General features: G+C 52.2%; 1 protein-coding gene across 1 annotated transcript in view; it reads left to right on the top strand.

Annotated features, from left to right (window-relative positions):
* The window catches only part of LOC133346330 (diencephalon/mesencephalon homeobox protein 1-B-like), a 60,403-nt gene extending 51,050 nt beyond the window's left edge, over positions 1-9,353 (top strand). Inside the window, exons 7-8 of the mRNA XM_061557826.1 lie at positions 3,204-3,263; positions 9,348-9,353. Of these exons, the coding sequence (XP_061413810.1) occupies positions 3,204-3,263; positions 9,348-9,353 (66 nt within the window). The remainder of the gene's footprint in view (positions 1-3,203; positions 3,264-9,347) is intronic.
* Positions 9,354-18,711: the final 9,358 nt, after the last annotated feature.

The raw sequence follows: 18,711 nt of genomic DNA, 5'->3' as shown, positions 1-18,711 counted from the left end.
GCGCTACGAACCCGGCGAACCGAGTTCGATTCCTGCTCACGACCACAAACATCGTGATGATTATACATCATCAATTATCCTAACCGGGCCTGGGCCTCCCCTCTGTCGACTCAGCCTCAAATGAGGACCTGGCGCGGTGTGTAGTAAACATCGCCACTGGGGAGACAAAGGCGGCTAGGCGTGGTGTTGGCCACCCACCCCCTCATGTGCCATGGGGGGCTTCATAAGTGCTCGCTAAGAGCACTTGCCCCAACAGTTTGTGAAGGTTATACGGGGGGTCTTTGTATGCGGTTAGTGGTGGCGCAGTGGTTAGTGGCTTGTGCTATGAACGCTGGTAGATAACATCAGTTGCAAGTGATATCAGATCCGTTCCTGGGCATCTCTTAGGTCGACGCAGCCTAAACTGACTACCTGGTGTGGCGGCCGAGGGGTGGTGCTGGCCACACCAGCACCGTTGTTCTGGCCTTAATAGGTGCTCGCTGACAGCACTTGCCCCGACGGTCTATGTAGACTATACGGGGGGGGGGGGGGGTGGGGGGATGTTTTCTCTCTATTTGTTATTGATGTTATGAACACGAGGTGAAATAAAATTGAACCAGCAACCCTACACCACGAGCCATTGCCTCATGGTCAGGGCTCTTGGACTGCTGATCTAGGAACATGGGTTCACACGCCACTGATGGATCTCAGGCCTATATTCATAACTTTGCATGTTTCATTACAGCTAAGATTTAAACTGGGCTCGTGAGACAGCAGATCCTCGGGGAGACAGCAGATCCACATTGAGACAGCAGATCCACAGAGAGACAGCAGATCCACATAGAGACAGCAGATCCACATAGAGACAGCAGATCCACAGAGAGACAGCAGATCCACATAGAGACAGCAGATCCACAGAGAGACAGCAGATCCACAGATAGACAGCAGATCCTGGGAGAGACAGCAGCTCAAATGCACCCGTTGGGCAGGTGTGCACGCTTGCAGCAAGCCACCTGGTCATGATAGGATGTTGAATTTACTGGTAGGAACCTCCTGGTTACACCAGCCTACAGGGGATTATTGTGTCCGTCGTGCAGGGAGGGGCTGGGTGGGGAGGGAGGGGCTGGGTGGGGAGGGGAGGGTGGGGAGAGGCTGAGTGGGGAGGGTGGGGCTGGGTGGGGAGGGGAGGGGAGGGTGGGGAGGGGTTGGCTGGGGAGGTTGGGAAGGGGCTGGGTGGGGAGGGGCTGGGTGGGGGGTGGGAGGGGTGGGGCTGGGTGGGGAGGGGCTGGTCACCCCATGGTGCCCTTATAAAACTCAACGTCGGGCATATTTGCGGAATACACCACGCCGCCGTTGACCCTGGCCATTGACCGAGCAACCCAACGTTCCTACCAGCTCCCTCCGCAGGAATAAGTTAAAATCACAGCAGGGATTTTTAAACCCCATTAGTCAGTCCGATGAAAGGGATGAAGGCTTCCCAGAGTCGTCGTGTCGTCCAGAATAAACGTGAGTCCGTTGAGCTAATCCGGACGACTCACATGCGGGTGATGAGTTGGCGCCTTGAAGACAAAACTTCAAAGCGGCCGGTTTGTCCACCTGTCATCGCAACTGCACCACTGCACGTTCCACCCGGCGACGATCCGCCCGTGTCAATCCACCGCTGCATGAGTGCCTCCTCCCCACGCAGTGCCATACGGTACTCCGGTATGAGTTGCTAAAGGTGAGGTGGGTGGGGGGGGTGAGCACCAGAATGACATTAAAGGGGAACATAGATTACAGTACAACAGTCGACCCTGCACCACGTCCCTCTCTGCTGCCCACAACCTCTTCCCCGCGGTGGGCAGTGACAGCCGCACCGCGTGTGCGCGGCGGCCACCCGATCCGAGCACGTGACCCCAGGCCCAAGCCTGCTGAGTACTGGGCGGTGGGAGGTCACACGGAAGTCCGATGGTGGTGGGTATCATGAAGGTCACGCAGGCGATGTGGCCGACCTCCACCCCCCCCCCTCCCATAGGCAGGGTGTGTGGAGAGTCTCGGGCCTATACTGGCGATAGTCCCGCATTCAGACTCACTTAATCCGAATATTTGTTTATACTGGAGGATACCGATGAGCTATAAAGCAATTTTTTCACAGATGTCCTGTAGGGGCAGTTCAGAACGTTACAACTACAACCCACACACAAGCACAATAGGGGTGCAAAGTATAGGAAGGGTAAACAAATCACTTACATACAAATAAAATACAAATAAAACGAAACAATCTTACCAGGTAAATCCGACTGAGCTATTTGATTCTCATTCAGAAGCGACGTGGCCACAAATTATAGCTCAACGAAGTAAGTGGCTTATCTTTCTAGATTTGAAGCTTTCGTGACTGCAAGGATTCATATTCTTAGGTGTTTTCGGTAAAGTCACGTAGGTAAAACATTAAAATTAATAAAAGTAAAATAAAATAAAAAATAAAAATCACGACGTTTCAGAGGCAACACAAGTCTCCGTCATCAGGTGGGATCGTCGGTCCCACCTGATGACGGAGACTTGTGTTGCCTTGTGTTGCCTCCGAAACGTCGTGATTGTTATTTTTTATTTTATTTTACTTTTATTCATTTTAATGTTTTACCTACGTGACTTTACCGAAAACACCTAAGAATAAGTGGCTTATCGTGTGTTCGATCGAGACAGCCAGGATTCCTGACCCCCAGGTCACTCTTGCAAATGAGGCTGCCCCCCGCTCTCTTGAGTCCTCACGCGGTTCAACAAACTACACCTGAACTTGACACCTTGGAGGAGGCATCTCTCCCTTGGTGGAACCTTCCAGAAGTAAACCTCTGGACCCGGGTGCGGATGGGGGGGGGGTGCTGTAGTGTTCACTACAAAGCTGTCTCCATCCGACTATTATTGATGAGTAGTGATCTTGAGCAGGCAGGCTGCGGCCCTGCAAATGGAGGATCGTCTTGTGACCTTCTCCAGGCTCTCGTTCGGACACCAAACGATCTCCTGATAGCAATAGATCGGAAGAGCCGTTCTATCTCGATTCCCATTGATCTCTCCGCAGCGTTTGACACGGTGGACCGCAATGCGTTATATCTCAGTCACGGGTCTGTGGGATCGTCTGGAACAGTCCTCAACACGATGGCTCGCGTCTCTCCTGCACAGGGAGCTCACAGAGGGTCATGTCCGGGATTGATTCCTCGGGCAACTTCTCCCTGTCGTGTGGCGCGCAGCTTCAGGGCTCTGTTCTGTCGCCCGTCCGCGGTGTACCGCCGGAAGACATTTACAAGGCGGTATGGCCTGAGATTTCCCTGCTATGCAGCTCCTACTCGGCTACACGTGCCCTTCGTGCCCAAACAATGTGGAGCTGTCTCAACTTTTTGAACAACTTCCTAGCGGAGAGATCCAAGACTGGGTGAATGTCAAATGGTTGAGGCTGAATCCTGACCAGACCGAGGTAATGGTTTCGAACCCGGGGCGCCCAGGTTAAGTGGCTATCGCCTGGGCAGGCTCCCGGCCTCTAGTTTGGGAGGTCGTAGCCAGCTGGTGGACTTTTGATCAGGCGTGAAATCTGGGCGTTTTGCTCGATGAGGGACTGACGCTTCAATGTCAGGAGTGTCGTCCGTCATGGGGACCCCGATTTTACCATCTGAGGAATATCGCCCAGTTTAAGAGTCGCGTTTTAAAACGAAACGAAGTTTTTTTTTAATTTGACCAGGTAAGGCCCACTGAGCTGCATAGCTCTATTTCATAAGTGACCTGGCCACAAATAATTGCTCAACGAAGTGGCTTATCATGCGGATATTTATAGCAGTTAAATACTCTAAACACATGTTTCTAAATGTGGAAGGAAATATTGGAGGGCCCGGAGAAAAAATCACGCGACCACGGGGAGAGAGACACGCAAACTCCAAAAATACAGCAGCAGGCGTCAGGGTCGGGATCGAACCCACGCCTCCTGTATACCAGGCGAGGAAGTTAACATCTCGCCACCGCGGCACCCAAAATATTGTTGCATTTGCCAGCATTCCACTCGAAAACTTTCCAATATTTACGAAACCTCCCATCTTGACTCCTGTAAACGCTCCGTACTTATCGTTACTCAGGGGGGGGGGGGCTTCTATTCGCTCCGATCCGCCGTGCCCGAGGGGCGGCTCTGCTCATCGGATAGATAACGATTCTGATATATGCGGAGGTGACGATACCGTGCTTACAATCAGCATACGAGTATGGGGCTGCCGTGATTGGCGTTGTCCATGTGAGTGAGGTCAGACGCCCGTGTGTGTCTCTCACGCCGGGAGATTGAACCCAGCCGGCGACCACCTCCGATTAGTAGCAGGATTGGCTACGTACGGTGCGAAAGAAGTTCTACATACATCTATGGATTGAGAATCCCTGTGTGGCTAACCATTCGGCATCGATGGTCGGAAACGGTCCCCTAGGTCGACTCAGCCTCAAATGAGTATCTTGTGTGATGTGTAAACATCGCCACAAAGGAGGCTGTCCACCATCACCCACTCGTGCACCGTGCTCGCAAGCTTCACTTGCCCCAACAGCCTGTCAAGGCTACACTGGGGATCTTTATCTTTGTGTATGAGGGCACGTATGTATATGCGTGTGTGTGTGTGGGGTATGTATGTATGTATATGCGCGCGTGGGGCATGGGCGTGTGTAATGGGGTGAGCCCTCACAGGGCTAATGTTCACGACTCTAATGTCGCCATCTCACGCCTCATTATGTTAATGCATCAGACAGAGACTGACTTCCAGCCAGGGGTTGAATCAACACAGACACATCAACACACGCACATCTACGTACATACACGCAAGCCATATGCGCGCGTATATACATACGGAGACAAAGATCATCCGTATAGCCCCCGAACAGAGTGTCTGGGAATACGCGCTCTTGTTTAGCGAACGCCTGTGGAAAAAAAAACGCTGCAGATGGTACACGAGCCGATTGGTTGTGTGAACAGAACCATTGCCCAGCCACCTTTGTCTCCCCGGTGCTGCCGTTGTTCACACGTCAAGCGCCAGACCCACGTGGGCACAACAGCTGTGCCCACGTGCGTGCCGTCGTTCCTTGTACAACGATTTGTCAATCCGCTGCTGGATGAGGCCTCCCTCCTTCCTTTCCCTTCCTTTCCCTTTTGTTTGACCATACTTCACCACACTGGTCAGTGCAGATTTGTGAATGGGGTGGAGTGGGATGGGCGGGGGGGGGCTCGGAGCGGTTCAGATATCACTCGCCACAGTAGATCTTATAGTGTGTGTGTGTAGTGTATGCATTTACGTGTGTGTATGTTGAGAAAGATGTGTACCTGTATAAAGTGTGTGTGTATGTATTGCATGTGGATGTGGGGAGCGGTGGGGTAATGGTTAGTGCACTCCTGAGTTCAATTCCCGCTCACGGCCAAGACCACTGATGATTATTTGAACCGGTCCTGGACCTCCCCTAGGTTGACTCAGCCTCAAGTGAGTACCTGGTGTGGTGTGTAAACATCGCTACGAGAGAGACAAAGGCGGCCGGGCGTGGTTTTGGCCACTCAAGCCCCTCGTGTGCCGTGCCGGCCTTCATTGGTGCTACACGCTAACAGCACTTGCCCCAACAGTGTGTTAAGGCTACACGGGGGGATCTTCGTCTTGTTACTGTACTTATATAAGGTGTGTTATGTGTGCGTGTGGGGAGCGGTGGGGTCGTGGTTAGCGCACCGCGTTACGAACCCGGCGACCTGAGTTCGATTCCCGCTCACAACCCAAAACAGTGGCGAATATCTGAACCGGCTTGGTGCGGTGTGTAAATCAGCCAGAACTGGGGAGACAAAGGCGGCCGGATGTGGTGTGCCTTGCCAGCCTTCATAGCTGCTCGCTACCAGCTCTCACCCCAAACAGGCCGTGAAAGGCGTTGTTCATTCACGTGCAATAACACATTGAATCCAGTCTCTGGGCATGAACAATAAAGGAAATCACCTGTTAGGTCCATGACCAACGTTTACCAGCAACATTTAAACAGAAACAATTCTGCAAATCGAGTCGAACCGGCCAAGGGTTTCACTTTGCTCAAACGCGCACGTGCTGCGCTATTCAAATCTTTAAACAGTAATGCCCCCGTTTCAGTCTCCCCCTTTGACGTCGTTTTCGCAAATACGTCGTCACTTTATGAACACCGCTACCTGATTAGCGTCGCCTCAACTCACGTCGCTGACAGCATCGTCCGTCCTTTCTCGTATCCGTCGCCTCGGCCACCGCCTCCACCTGCCCCCGTGAAGTCGCTTCGAATGACGTCGCCTTTCAGGAACGCATCTCCGACACAAACCGGGGTATTACTCTATTGGCATCAATGTGCGCACGCCGCACATTTCTGCCTTGCAATCTTAGCATTTGCTCTCCAACAGCAACAGCAACAACGACGCTGGAGGGTAGAAGGGCGACGCTCACAACAACGGAGCAGAGTTCCGGACAGATAAAGCCCCACGTGATAGCCCCAAAGGTGCACCTAGCCTGGCACGACAGCTGCGTAGACGTCATCGCAACTTAGTGGTGAATTGCGGCTGTTGTAAGCACACATCTATACGTGTGTGTGTGCATATAGAGAGCGGTGGTGCAGCTGTTAGCGCACAAACCCAGAGACTCGAGTTCGATTCCCACTCACGGCCAGTGACGATTATCTGAACCGGTCCTGGGCCTCCCCAAGGTCGACTCAGCCTCAAATGAGTACTTGGTGCGGCGTGTAAATATCGACCACTCGGGAGACAAAGGCGGCTGAAGCTGGCCACCCAACCCCCTCGTGTTCCGTGACGGCCTTTATAGGTGCTCGCTAACAGCACTTGCCCCAACAGTCTGCTACAGGCTACACGGGGCATCTTTGTGTTTGTGTGCAGAATATGACTTCATAGACTCTCGGTTAACAGCGCTTGCCCCAACAGTCTGTTTAAGACCATCTGTGACTTCGTATATTCATGCATTTTTATGTGTCTGTCGCTGTGTGTGTGTAATTTCTATGCGTGTATGTATATGTGTGTATATGACTTAGTGCGTGTGCGTGTGTGTATATTATTTTGAGTAAAATATGTGCTTAACCCCCTGACCAGATTGAGTTCCTCTCGACTCCTCACATCATCAGCCCAAATCGCTCCGTCCATTAACCTCGCGGGAGAGGGAGAGAGCGGAGAGGGGAGAGAGAGAGATGTACAGGGAGACGCGTATAGGTGTCTGTGTGCGGGCATGCGTGCACAGATGTGCGAGCCTAGATGTGTGTGTCTGTGGTGGTTGCGTGTGTGTGTCTGTGTGTGTGAGTGTATGGGGAGCGGTGGTGTAGCGGTTAGCGCGCTGCGCTACGAACCCGGCCACCCGAATTCGATTCCCGCTCACGGCCAACACCACCAATGACGATTATCTGAACCGGTCATGGGCCTCCCCTAGGTCGACTCAGCCTCAAATGAGTACCTGGTGCAGCGTGTAAACATTACCACTGTGGAGATAAAGGCGGCCGGGCGTGGTGCTGGCCACCCACTCCCTCGTCTGCCGTGCCGGCCTTAATAGGTGCTCGCAAACAGCACTTGCCCCAACAGGCTGTTAAGGCTATTAAGGAGTTCTTTGTCTCTTTTATGTGTGTGTGTGTGTTGTCACCCACCCCCTCGTGTGCCGTCCCGGCCTTCATAGGTGCTCGCTAACAGCACTTGTCTCAACAGCCTGTTAAAGGCTACACGGGGGATCTCTGTCTTTGTATGGAGCGAGGCGTAGACTGGTTACCCAGTAAACAGACTCCATACCCACACACGCACACACGTACACATACATATCGTCATCATCAGCCATGATCAATCCACTGCTGGATGAAGCCCTCCCCAAACACTCACAGCTGTGCAGAGTAGAAATCCATCCAGCACTTGCGCACATGAGTTGATTTAATGTTTGACGCCTTTTCTGATTTGGCTGCTATTATGATGTTCGCCTTGACCACCGGTCATCATCTCCCTCGTCTAGCCGCATGTCCTTGCCCAAGGCCACGTCTTAACGGCGAGAATGATGCACCACGGTACGTCCTCGCTTAACGCGTTTTCGCTATGACGCGCTTCTTCTATTCGGGAACACTCGCTATAATGCGGTTTCTCAGCAGTCGACGACGATCTACTTGCTTGAGCTGCACGTCTGAGCGGTACATTGATACATGGTACGTATGCTCATCTCATTCTAGATTTGAAGCTTTCGTGACTGCAAGGATTCATATTCTTAGGTTTTTTTTTTCGTGACTTTACCGAAAAAACCTAAGAATATGCTCATCTCAGTTTTTTGTCCCATCATGGGGTGCATCGGCACTTTCCTTCGACACATTGGACGCGTGAACTTCACAACACGCAACGCATTCGTCAATAGCATCGTGTGGCCTTCAAAAGGAAAACAAGTCGATTATGTGGGTCGACGTTTCGGGGCAATGGCCCTTCTTAATCGAATCCAGGCTTCCAGAAAGCACTGCGGTCCGCCTCTGTGTACCATCGCGAGTATCTCGCTCGCGAAACAAACAGCGATGATCGGGACACAACTGGAAACACAGCAGAGTATGTATATACATATACACTGTATCGACGTCTGCTTTAAATCCCGAGAATTCTGAGTGGCCACCCCCACTCTGAAGCCCCCCCCCCCGTCCACTTCTCCACCGCCGCCCGCTGTGAAAACACACGCCGCTTCGTTCAGCACCCTCGTCCGCCCCGATCCTCATCTCTCCGGGCCCTTTGCTCCCATTATTATTGAACTTCCCTTTACCATTGCTCTTCCCTTACCTTACATGCTTAACTCTACTCCCCTTGCCGTGGAGTGCCCGAGTATAAACGTTGCTTGTATGTATGTTGAACTTCTTTCACGCCGTACGTAGCCAACCACGCGAGTATAACCCTACGGCAGTTATTGAAGACGTACCCAGACACGCAAAGAGAAAGTTCCCCCCTATAGCCTTAATATACTTCTATGGCAAGTGCTGTTAGCCAGCACCTATGAAGGTCGGCAGGGCACACAAGGGGGTGGTTGTCCAACACCACGCCCAACCGCCTTTGTCTCCCTAGTGGCGATGTTTACGCATCGCCACATTTGAGGCTAAGTCAACCTAGGGGAGACCCATGACCGGTTCAGATAATCGTCACTCGTGTTGGCCGTGAGCGGGAATCGAACTCGATTTCATAGAGCAGCGCGCTAACCACTGCTCGACCGCTTCGTAGCGCAGTGCGCTAACCGCTGCACCACCGCTCCCACCCCCCACGCACACGCACGCACACGCGCGCGCGCATATCCGCCTGGGTTATCTCCCCTTTCTCTAAAGTCGACTTCATTAATAGCTCTGACACGGTTCCCTCTCCTCCCCTCGTCCCCTCTCTCCAGGTGTAAACGCGTCACCGCCTTTACATTAGCTCCGTGTGGGGTGGAGAGAGCGTGGGGAGAGCGGTGGTGGGGGGGCGTTGCGGCTATGCGGAGAGCGGTGGCGCAGTGGTTAGCGCACTGCGCTGAGTTATGAACACAGGCGACGTGAGTTCAATTCCCGCTCACGGCCAATACCACTGACGATTGTTTGAACCGGTCCTGGGCCTCCACTAGGTCGATTCGGCCTCAAATGCGGACCTGCTACGATATGTTAACACCACCATTAGGGAGACAAAGGCGGCCGGGCGTGTTGTGCTGGCCACCCATCCCCTCGTGTGCCGTGCCGGACTTCGTAGGCGCTCACTAACAGCACTTGCCCCAATAGTCTGTTAAAGGCTACACGGGGGATATTTGTGTTTGATTGCATTAAAAAGTCAGTGTCTCCGTGCTCCAATGGTTTGTGAATGAGGTTGTGAATGTGTGAATATGTGAACGCGTGTATGTACAGGTTCGTGTATCATGATGATGATGCTGCTGCTATTGCTGATGGTGATGGGTTTAAAGATGATGGTTATATTCATCTATTGTTGCTGTTAACGATTAAGCGAATGATGAGTGTGATGATTGCGGTGGTATTGCTACTGCTGATGGGGGTGATGATGGTGTGATGGTGGGAGTGATGATGGTGATTGTGATTATGGTGGTGGGTGATGGTGGTGGTGGGGGGTGGTGATGGTGGGTGATGGTGGTGGTGGGGGGTGGTGATGATGGTGGGTGTGAAGGTGGTGGGGGCGTGACGGTGTGATGGTGGGGATGATGATGGCAAGTGATGATGGTGGGTGCGTGATGGTGTGAGACGACATCCCTGAGCCGGGACGAATGGAATGACTTATCTCCCGCAGGTGACGGGGCGAAGTGTGTGCGTCTCTGTGTGTGTGTGCGCATGTGTGTGTGTGTGTGGGTGTCTGTCGCTATGTATGTGTGTAATGTCTGTGCGTTTGTGTGTATGCGTGTCGATGGGGAGCGGTAGTGTAGCGGTTAGCGCGCTGCGCTGAGAATCCGGCTATCAGAGTTCGATTCCCACTCACGGCCAACGCCAGTGACGATTATCTGAACCGGTCCTGGGCCTCCCTTAGGTTGACTCAGCCTCAAATGAGCACAATAACTGGTTCGGTGTATAAACAGCAGCACTGGGGAGACAAAGGCGACCGGGCGTGGTGTTGGACACCCACCCCATCGTGTGCCGTGCCCACCTTCATAGGCGCTGCTCGCTAACAGCACTTGCCCCAACAGTCTGTTCAGGGCATCTTCGTCTTTGTGTCGTTGTGCGTGTCTAGATGTCAATGTGCGACTGTGTGTAATCTATCCTTGTACGCGCGACGTTTGTCGACGAGGATGTTGTGTGCCTCTTATTTGGCGACGCTGCTGCGTTGGCAGCGGTGCACAGGGAACGATTAGTACCAGCGCTAAACACACTCGTCGACAACACTGTAGCCTTAGCACGTGATGTGCTATGAAGAAGGGCCATTGTCCGAAACGTCGCCTGTTATCAATGATCTTTTCTCTTCCTTTCAAGGCGGTGCTGTAAACGAGTGTGTTGAGTGTTTGTTTTCGTGTATACGTGCGTGTGTCCGTTGTACTCTCTGTATATGCACGTGTGATGCTTGTGTTGACACAGCCCTATCGTACACGTACGTATGCTGAACTTATTTCGCACCGCATGTAACATCATCTCCAACTAACTATATTTATTTGACCGGGTAAAGCCCACTGAGCTACATGGCTCTTTTTTCAGAAGCGACAAGGCCACAAATGATAGCTCAACGAAGTGGCTTATCGCGTGGACATTTATAGCAGCCAAGTGCCCTAAAGGTAATGTTCATAATTGTGGAGGGGGGAAAAAACAGAAGGACCGCGGGCAAAGCGACATAACAAACTCCAAATATTCACCCGGCGTCAGGGTCGGGATTGAACACCCACGACCTCCTGTATACCGGGCGAGGCGGCTAACATCTCACCACCCCTTGGTATGCATGCCGGACTTCTATTGCACCGTACGTAACGTCACCTCTAGCCCGTGCCGATGAGTCAAACCCAAGTCCCAGTCGTCAGCGGCTTCATCCCCGCTGCTTGCCACTCGCTGCCACGGTTCAACACCCGATGTCCGCTTGGGCGTCATGCGGCCGAGTGGCCGCGTAATGAATCTGGGGGTGCTAATCAGCCTTAATGAGGTCACCCCTCCAGGGCGTTCACCCACTCCCGCTCACCCTAATTGGTTTGGTGGGGGGAGGGTCGCCTCATTGCGTATGCAAATTAGAGACAGTCTTTCCGACAGTATATCTGACTAGTGAGTCGCACGTACTGTCGCTAAGACTGTCTCGACTATTGCTAATAGCGTCTGTCGTCACTTACCGTGCATGCAGTAACATCGCCCGTCATCAGCAGTCATCGTTATCAACGTCAGGTGCAGGATTGTCATCATTAACACGATCGTCATCAATCACAAGTCATCATTATCAATCACCGCAGTGCTGTCGTTATCCTCAGGGTACCGTCATCAGCATCATCATACATGGCAACAGCAGCAGTAGCATCAGTTGCATTTGTATTATCGTCTGCTTCAGTCGTTTCTTCATCACCAGTATCACCATCGTCTCCGTAAATGAGCCAGTGACTATCTACTGATGGATTAAGGTATTCCCCCCACCGCATCACTTCCTATCTCGAGCTGCTGTGCTGCCGTAAACCCATCTCACTCCTGCTCCACAAGCTGATGATGTCATCTCACTCTGTCTCATCTCGGGCGAGGCTGCTATTCCTTCCTCCATCACCAAGTCTCATCCATCTGCCCATCATCATCCATCCATCCCGATAAGCGACGTGTCCTGCCCACCAAGCCCGCTTACTCTCCGTAACATCTCAAAATGATGATGACCGGCGTTTTTGTATGTCTCCCGCGATGCTGTTTCTTCCAGCACAGAGGAATGCCATCTGGATGTCTCTACCACCCAGTAGAATGACGTAACAGACACATTCCTCAAGTATTTTAAATACTGTGCAATCGTTTCTTATTACGTAGAGTTTAGTTTAGTTTCATGCAGCGTTGTTCATGCAAATCGCATCTCACAATCGCTGAGCAATCACGAACAAGTCGGAGGGGTGGGCAGCCAGGTAGTGAGCCGGCCAACAATTGCCCAACAATAGCCCAAGTTCTGCGGCCCTCTATATATTCAGACATTTTCAGCCAATGAGTTGACCATACATTCACGCGTGCGAGGGAGCAACGCTCAATTCTATGCAGAAGGGACAGCTGGTATGATGAGTGCGCACGTCCTTTGCTGTACCACCTCCTGTCGAGCCAGGGGTTTGGCTCCTCCTCAACGCCCACGGGAACATGTTCGTGATCCACCAAACCTCGCTGCCTCCACAGCGATGGGTCATAGGTCACGTGCGTAGCCACCACCGCCTGGCATTGAGAAATGCAGTCGCTGAGGCCCAAAATAACGTCACGTGGCTCGCAATAAACATAATTATCCAGGTTGCAACAGATAAACAGTGAACGCGTTTCTTTATCGATGCCTTGATCCCAATTTGATTGTGATCGTTTTATCGATGGCGTGGAATGTGATGAATGAACGGAACGTCCATTTGGAATTCACTCCGAGGTAGAAGAATTTCGTGAAATCAGTAATGAAGAAGCAAGTTTCGTTGGATAGATGTGTTCTTGTGTGTGGGGTGTGTGTGTGTGTGTGGCGGGGAGCGGTGACGATTATCTGAACCGGTCCTGGGCCTCCCCTAGGTCGACTCAGCCTCAAATGAGTTCCCGGTACGGGTGTGCAAATATCGCCACTGGCCACCTTCATCGGTCCTCGCGAACGGCACTGCGGGAAATCTTTATCTCTCTTGTAAATCAGTGGTGACCGCGCTAAGGCGTTCAACTCACTCCACTCGAGCACAGGGTTCAATCACAAGCGGCTGAATCCCAAGGTCAACCCCCGGGCCTCTCTTGGCGGCGTCTCAGCGCTCCGCCTCCTCTGAGCCACCCGGGGCCAGTCTCTCCTTCAACTGCCTCGCATCAACACGGCGTGGCGCAACATTCCGAGGGGGTCTCTTCGTGACAACCCGTCACGTTTCGATTTAAAGCTTTCGTGACTGCAGGGATTCATCTTCTTGGTTCTTTTGGTAAAGTCACGTAGAAGGGAAATAATAAAATAATAAAAATAAAACATAATAAAATAATTCTCACGACGTTTCGGCCACAACGCAAGCAGCCGTCCTCGGGTGAAGAACAGGTCTGCCGGGAAGACAGCGTCTGAATGAAACACCCCAAGCTTGGAGCGTATATTTAAGCTGGGTTGGAGGGGGAAGAGCGCCTTGACAAAAGCATTTGCATCACGTGTAATACTCAGGGTGGGCACAATTATAATTAAATGACACACCTAATGTAACACGCGTGGCTGTTTGCGCGGTCTTTGTTGAAGGAGCTGAGAACCGGCACCTGAACTTGTGATTGAAACGAAAGATCTTGCCAGGACAAGCTCAGTGTCGCTAACACAGCCATTGTGAGAGAGCAAGAGAGAGAGAGAGCAAGAGATACCCATACTCGGAACTTGAATTCAGGTTCTCAGCGATGTGGAACTCCGTGTCTCTGACAAGGTCATTATGAAGAACCCTGGCCTCATTATGCACCAAGCAAGCTTCTGATGGCAGCAATGCACACAGACGTACTATCATGTTGAGAAGCCACGTGGTTATGGATGTGAGATGGATGTTTAATGGGTTTCTAAGAACCATGCGGCAGGAGTTTACAGAAAAAAAAGCACAACCCAAAGGCACAGCTTTTCGGTAAGGGGCCGTCCATAAATGACGTCACGCACCTGGGGGGGGGGGGGTCAGACATCTGTGACGATGTGTGACGAGGGGGGGGGGGGGTTTGAGAAATGTGACGTCACATCAAAATGCGCAACTTGAAATAAATATAGACAACACGTTCTACTTAAGTAAATATACTTGTTTTTATAAATGTTTCTCCTACAACATCAGAGTGCAGTGCCACATTAAATACGCACTACAATGACACTAGTTTAAAGCGATTTGAAGCATGTTTTATTTTCAAAATGGAAATATGGTTTTGGGGGGGGGGGGCAGAGCTTTGTGACGTCATATTTGAGGGGGGGGGGGGGTCTGACTTTTTGTGACGACGTGTGACGACGGGGGGTGGGGGGATCAAAATCCGTCCAAAATCGCGTGACGTCATTTATGGACGGCCCCGTTATCGCCACACACACCAAGGCCCGCGTCTCCCGCGCCATTCTAGACGACTCCGAGTTGCAGTCACGCCGCTGTGATATAAGCCGCGTGCTATTATTGTGCTCATGAAAGTCGATTTTAAGTTTTTTTTTTATCTTCTGGTTGGTGAAGGCCAGTCCAGAGAACGCGGCCTAAGTCGTGTTTCTCGGGTTGGCACGGAACCAGCACGGCTTGATTCCCTCGTGCGGTTGTTTACTCATTTAAGGCTGAGTCGATCTAAGGGAGGCCCGGCACAAGTAGGTGTATATCACTCGCCACTGATGTTAGCCGTGGCCGGAAATCGAACTCAGGTTGGCCGGGTTTGTGGCACTAACCGCTACCCCACTGCTCCACAAACAAATACAAAGATCCCCCGTATAGCCTTGACAGACTGTTGGGGCAAGCGCTGTTAGCGAGCAAATATTAAGGCCGGTACGTCACACGACGGGGTGAGAGGGCCCGACACCACGCCCGGCCGCCTTAGTCTTCCTTGTGGCGATGTTTACACACCGCACCAGGTATTATTTACGTATGTTGAACTTCTTTCGCACCGTACATAGCCACCCGTGCTAATCTGAGGTGCGGGGAAAAGACAACAAACTCGACACAAAATCAGTTCTAAAGAAACCCGTTTACAGTCTAGATTTCAAAGTTACTCATTTATGGCTGAGTCGACCCAGGGGAGGCGCAGGTCCGGTTCAGCTATTCGTCACTGGCGTTGGTGATCGTGACTCGAACTCAGGTAGCCGGGTTCACAGCGCAGTGCACTAACCACTGCGCCACCGCTCCCCCCACCCACCCACCCACCCCGACACGCACCTCGACCCGCACATACGCACGGGGGTCTTTACCGTCACGCCCGCTAGGCTTTGAAGCACGCGCGTTAATTGCCGTTATTGTTGGTAATTGGCTGGGAGGGGAATTGTGTGGGGGGGATGGGGTGGAGAGGGGGGGGGGTTAATGAGCCGCATGACAGATGCTTCCTCGGCCTCGGAATCATTTTCAATTAGGTGCTCGCGACACCAACAATTAATAAAGAGAGAGGGGGGGGGGCGCGGAGAGAGATGGGAGGGATATATGGGAGAGGAGATGTAGGGAGAGGAGATGGGGGGAGATGAGAGAGATGAGAGGGATAGAGGGGAGAATGGAGATGAGAGGTGGGAGATGAGAGAGATGAGAGAGATGAGAGAGGGGAGATGAGAGGGATAGAGGGGAGAATGGAGTGGAGGGAGGAGAGAGGGGAGATGAGAGAGATGAAAGGGATAGAGGGGAGAATGGAGAGGAGAGGTGAAAGATGAGAGAGAGATGAGAGAATGGATTGGAGGGAGGAGAGAGGGGAGATGAGAGAGATGAGAGAGAGATGAGAGGGATGGAGGGGAGAATGGAGAGGAGAGGTGGGAGATGAGAGAGAGTTTGGAGGGATAGAGGGGAGAATGGAGTGGGGAAAGATGGGGGGAGATGAGGGGAGAATGGAGAGGAGAGGTGGGAGATATGAGAGAGGGGAGATGGAGGGATAGAGGGGAGCATGGAGAGGGTAGATGAGAGAGAAGATAGTGGAGATGGATAGAGGGGAAGAGCGTAGAGGAGAGAGAGGATGAGGATGAAGTGATGCGGGAAGGATTTAGACGCGTAAGGAGTAGAGAGAGAGGAGAGGGGGGGTGTGTGATTGAGAGTGGAAAGCGATGAGAAAGGTGGAAGAGGGGAGATTGTAGGGAGATGGCAGCAGTGTGAGAAGTGAGAGGGGAGAGATTTGGGTCTCTCTTGATGCTCCACCGACTCATCGTGCGTTGGGGGTGACGAGTCGGGGACATCACAAGAACGCTTTAACGGACGCGAATTTTTTTTTCTCTCTAATGTTCGTTACGTCGTCTTCGAAAGCGAATTGTGACATGTGTTCGTGTATGTTTTAATGCACGTATTAATTGCTAGTGTATGTATGTGTTGTACGTGCAGACACCTGGACTCATTCTCCTGATCTCTTGCGCGCAACCTCCTCAAATGAAACTTGCACTCCTCCCCATCAGTCCTCAAATCCTCGGGTGGAGGAGAAGCGAGGAGGGTGGTGAGTGTAGGGGTGAGCCACGCTAATCTCGCTATCTCGCTACTTTAGAACGCGAGCACAGTTCTCACGCTCACAGAGAGAGAATCGTCACGGTGGCGAGATGTAAATACCTCGCTTGGTATGGAGGAAGACGTGGGTTCGATCCCGACGCCTGCTGAAAATGTGGAGTTTGCGGTGTCTCTCTCACCCCACGGTCGCGTGGATTTTTTGTCCGGTCCTCCGGGGTTTCTCTCCACATTTAGAGTCAACATCACGCATTTATAGTATTTGGCAGCTGTCAATTTCCACGTGATAAGCCACTTCGTTGAGCTATCATTTACGGACAAGTCGCTTATAAAAAAAATAGCTATATAGCTCCAGTGGGCCTTGCTTGGTAAACAACAAAAATAGTTTTGGAGTTGAGCTTCATCAAGAGACACGGGAAGCAACCACCGACAAGAGAGATAGAGGCCAGAATTGGCGCCAGCTGTTGCTCAAGTTCTGTGGTCCATTATCGTGATGTCTGGCCAACTCGATACACGAGTGTTCATACACGTGGCAGGAGATCGTGAGTATCTGGGGAAAGCCCACGCGCACAAGGTGGGTGACACTACATTTCCCTACAGATGGAATACAGATGGTGATGAATCCACTTGCCGTACTGCCATCATAGGGGGGGAGGATTTCACGACATTTGTCGTTTGTGCGGTCCACCAACCCCTCACTGTCCCCATAAACACAAAGACCCCCCGTGTAGCTTTAACAGACTGTAGGGACAAGTGCTGTTAGCGAGCAGCCCCTATGAAGGCAGGCACGACACACGAGGGGGGTGGGTGGCCATCACCACGCCCGGCCGCATTTGTCTCCAAAGTAGCGATGTTTAAGCACCGCACCAGGTACTCGTTTGAGGCTGAGTCGACCTAGGGGAGGCCCAGGACGAGGTTCAGATAATTGTCACTGGTGTTGGTGGCAGTGCGTTCACCACTGCGCTACCGCTCTCCAACAAGCTGGGTTCGTAGCGCAGTGCGCTCACCACTGCGCCACCGCTCTCCAGCAAGCTGGGTTACACAGGCCATGGTGCCGTGACACCACACGCCGTGTCGGCCTTACAGGAGCCGTGGGTGATAGAAGAGAAGGCGGGGGGGGGGGGGGGAGATGGGAGCCGGGGGAGATGAGGATGAGAGAGGGGGGGGGGTACCGTTAGGCAGAGTTGACACACGTGGCCTGTGGTTCTAAATATCCTCAGAGAAAGCCTCTCTCAATTGACTCCGAGTAGGTGATCACACTGAAGCATGGTGCTCTCGACTTTTGGCGTCATCTGGTCCAACACCATGTGAGACTAGGCTCTAAGAAAAGCTGTCTCGGGTGTGGACCAATCAACTTCAAGGACAGTGCATATTATTATCATCATCAGAGTTGTTTATTTTTGTTTGCATTTTGACTGCTTGTGTTGTGGTTATTGCAAACATGATGCCTTGTATAAAGGTGTCAGTTGTTGTACCAGTTGAAAGGGTAAAAACCTACTACTATGTTTGATGCAACTGGGCCAACGGCAGTTGAGGAGCGGCAGGGAGAGTGGTGGGACGGGGTAGAGTTGGGGGAGAGTGGTGGAGATGGTGGAGAGTTGTGGAGAGTGGTGGAGAGTTGGGGAAAGTGGTGGAGATGATGGAGAGTTGGGTATAGTGGCGTAGAATTTGTTAGAGTTGGGGGAGAGTGGTGGAGAGTGTCGATGGACGGTGTGTCTGTGAGTTTGTCTGTTGACGCCGTCTCCCATCTTATCTGGGAGAGTTAGAGGGAGTTAGGGGAGAGCTAAGGAGACTTAAGGGAGCATCTTGTCTCTAATCCATTTTGATCCGATCCGAGTGCTCGGCTCACAGATTAATTCTGAAGGAGAGAGGGAGAGAGGGAATCTGTGTGCGCGTGTCTGTGTGTGTACGTGGGGAGCGGTGGTGTAGCGGTTAGCGCGCTGCGCTACGAACACGGCGACCCGAGTGATGATTACCTGAAACGGTTCTGGGACTCCCCTAGGTAGACTCAGCCTCAAATGAGTACCTG

This window comes from Lethenteron reissneri, chromosome 24 (genome assembly GCF_015708825.2).
Source record: "Lethenteron reissneri isolate LAM-NWPU_2019-01 chromosome 24, ASM1570882v1, whole genome shotgun sequence".
In the NCBI taxonomy this organism is placed as follows: Eukaryota; Metazoa; Chordata; class Hyperoartia; order Petromyzontiformes; family Petromyzontidae; genus Lethenteron; species Lethenteron reissneri.
The sequence above is the reverse complement of the archived record's forward strand: the minus strand, read 5'-3'. Positions and strand labels throughout refer to the sequence as shown.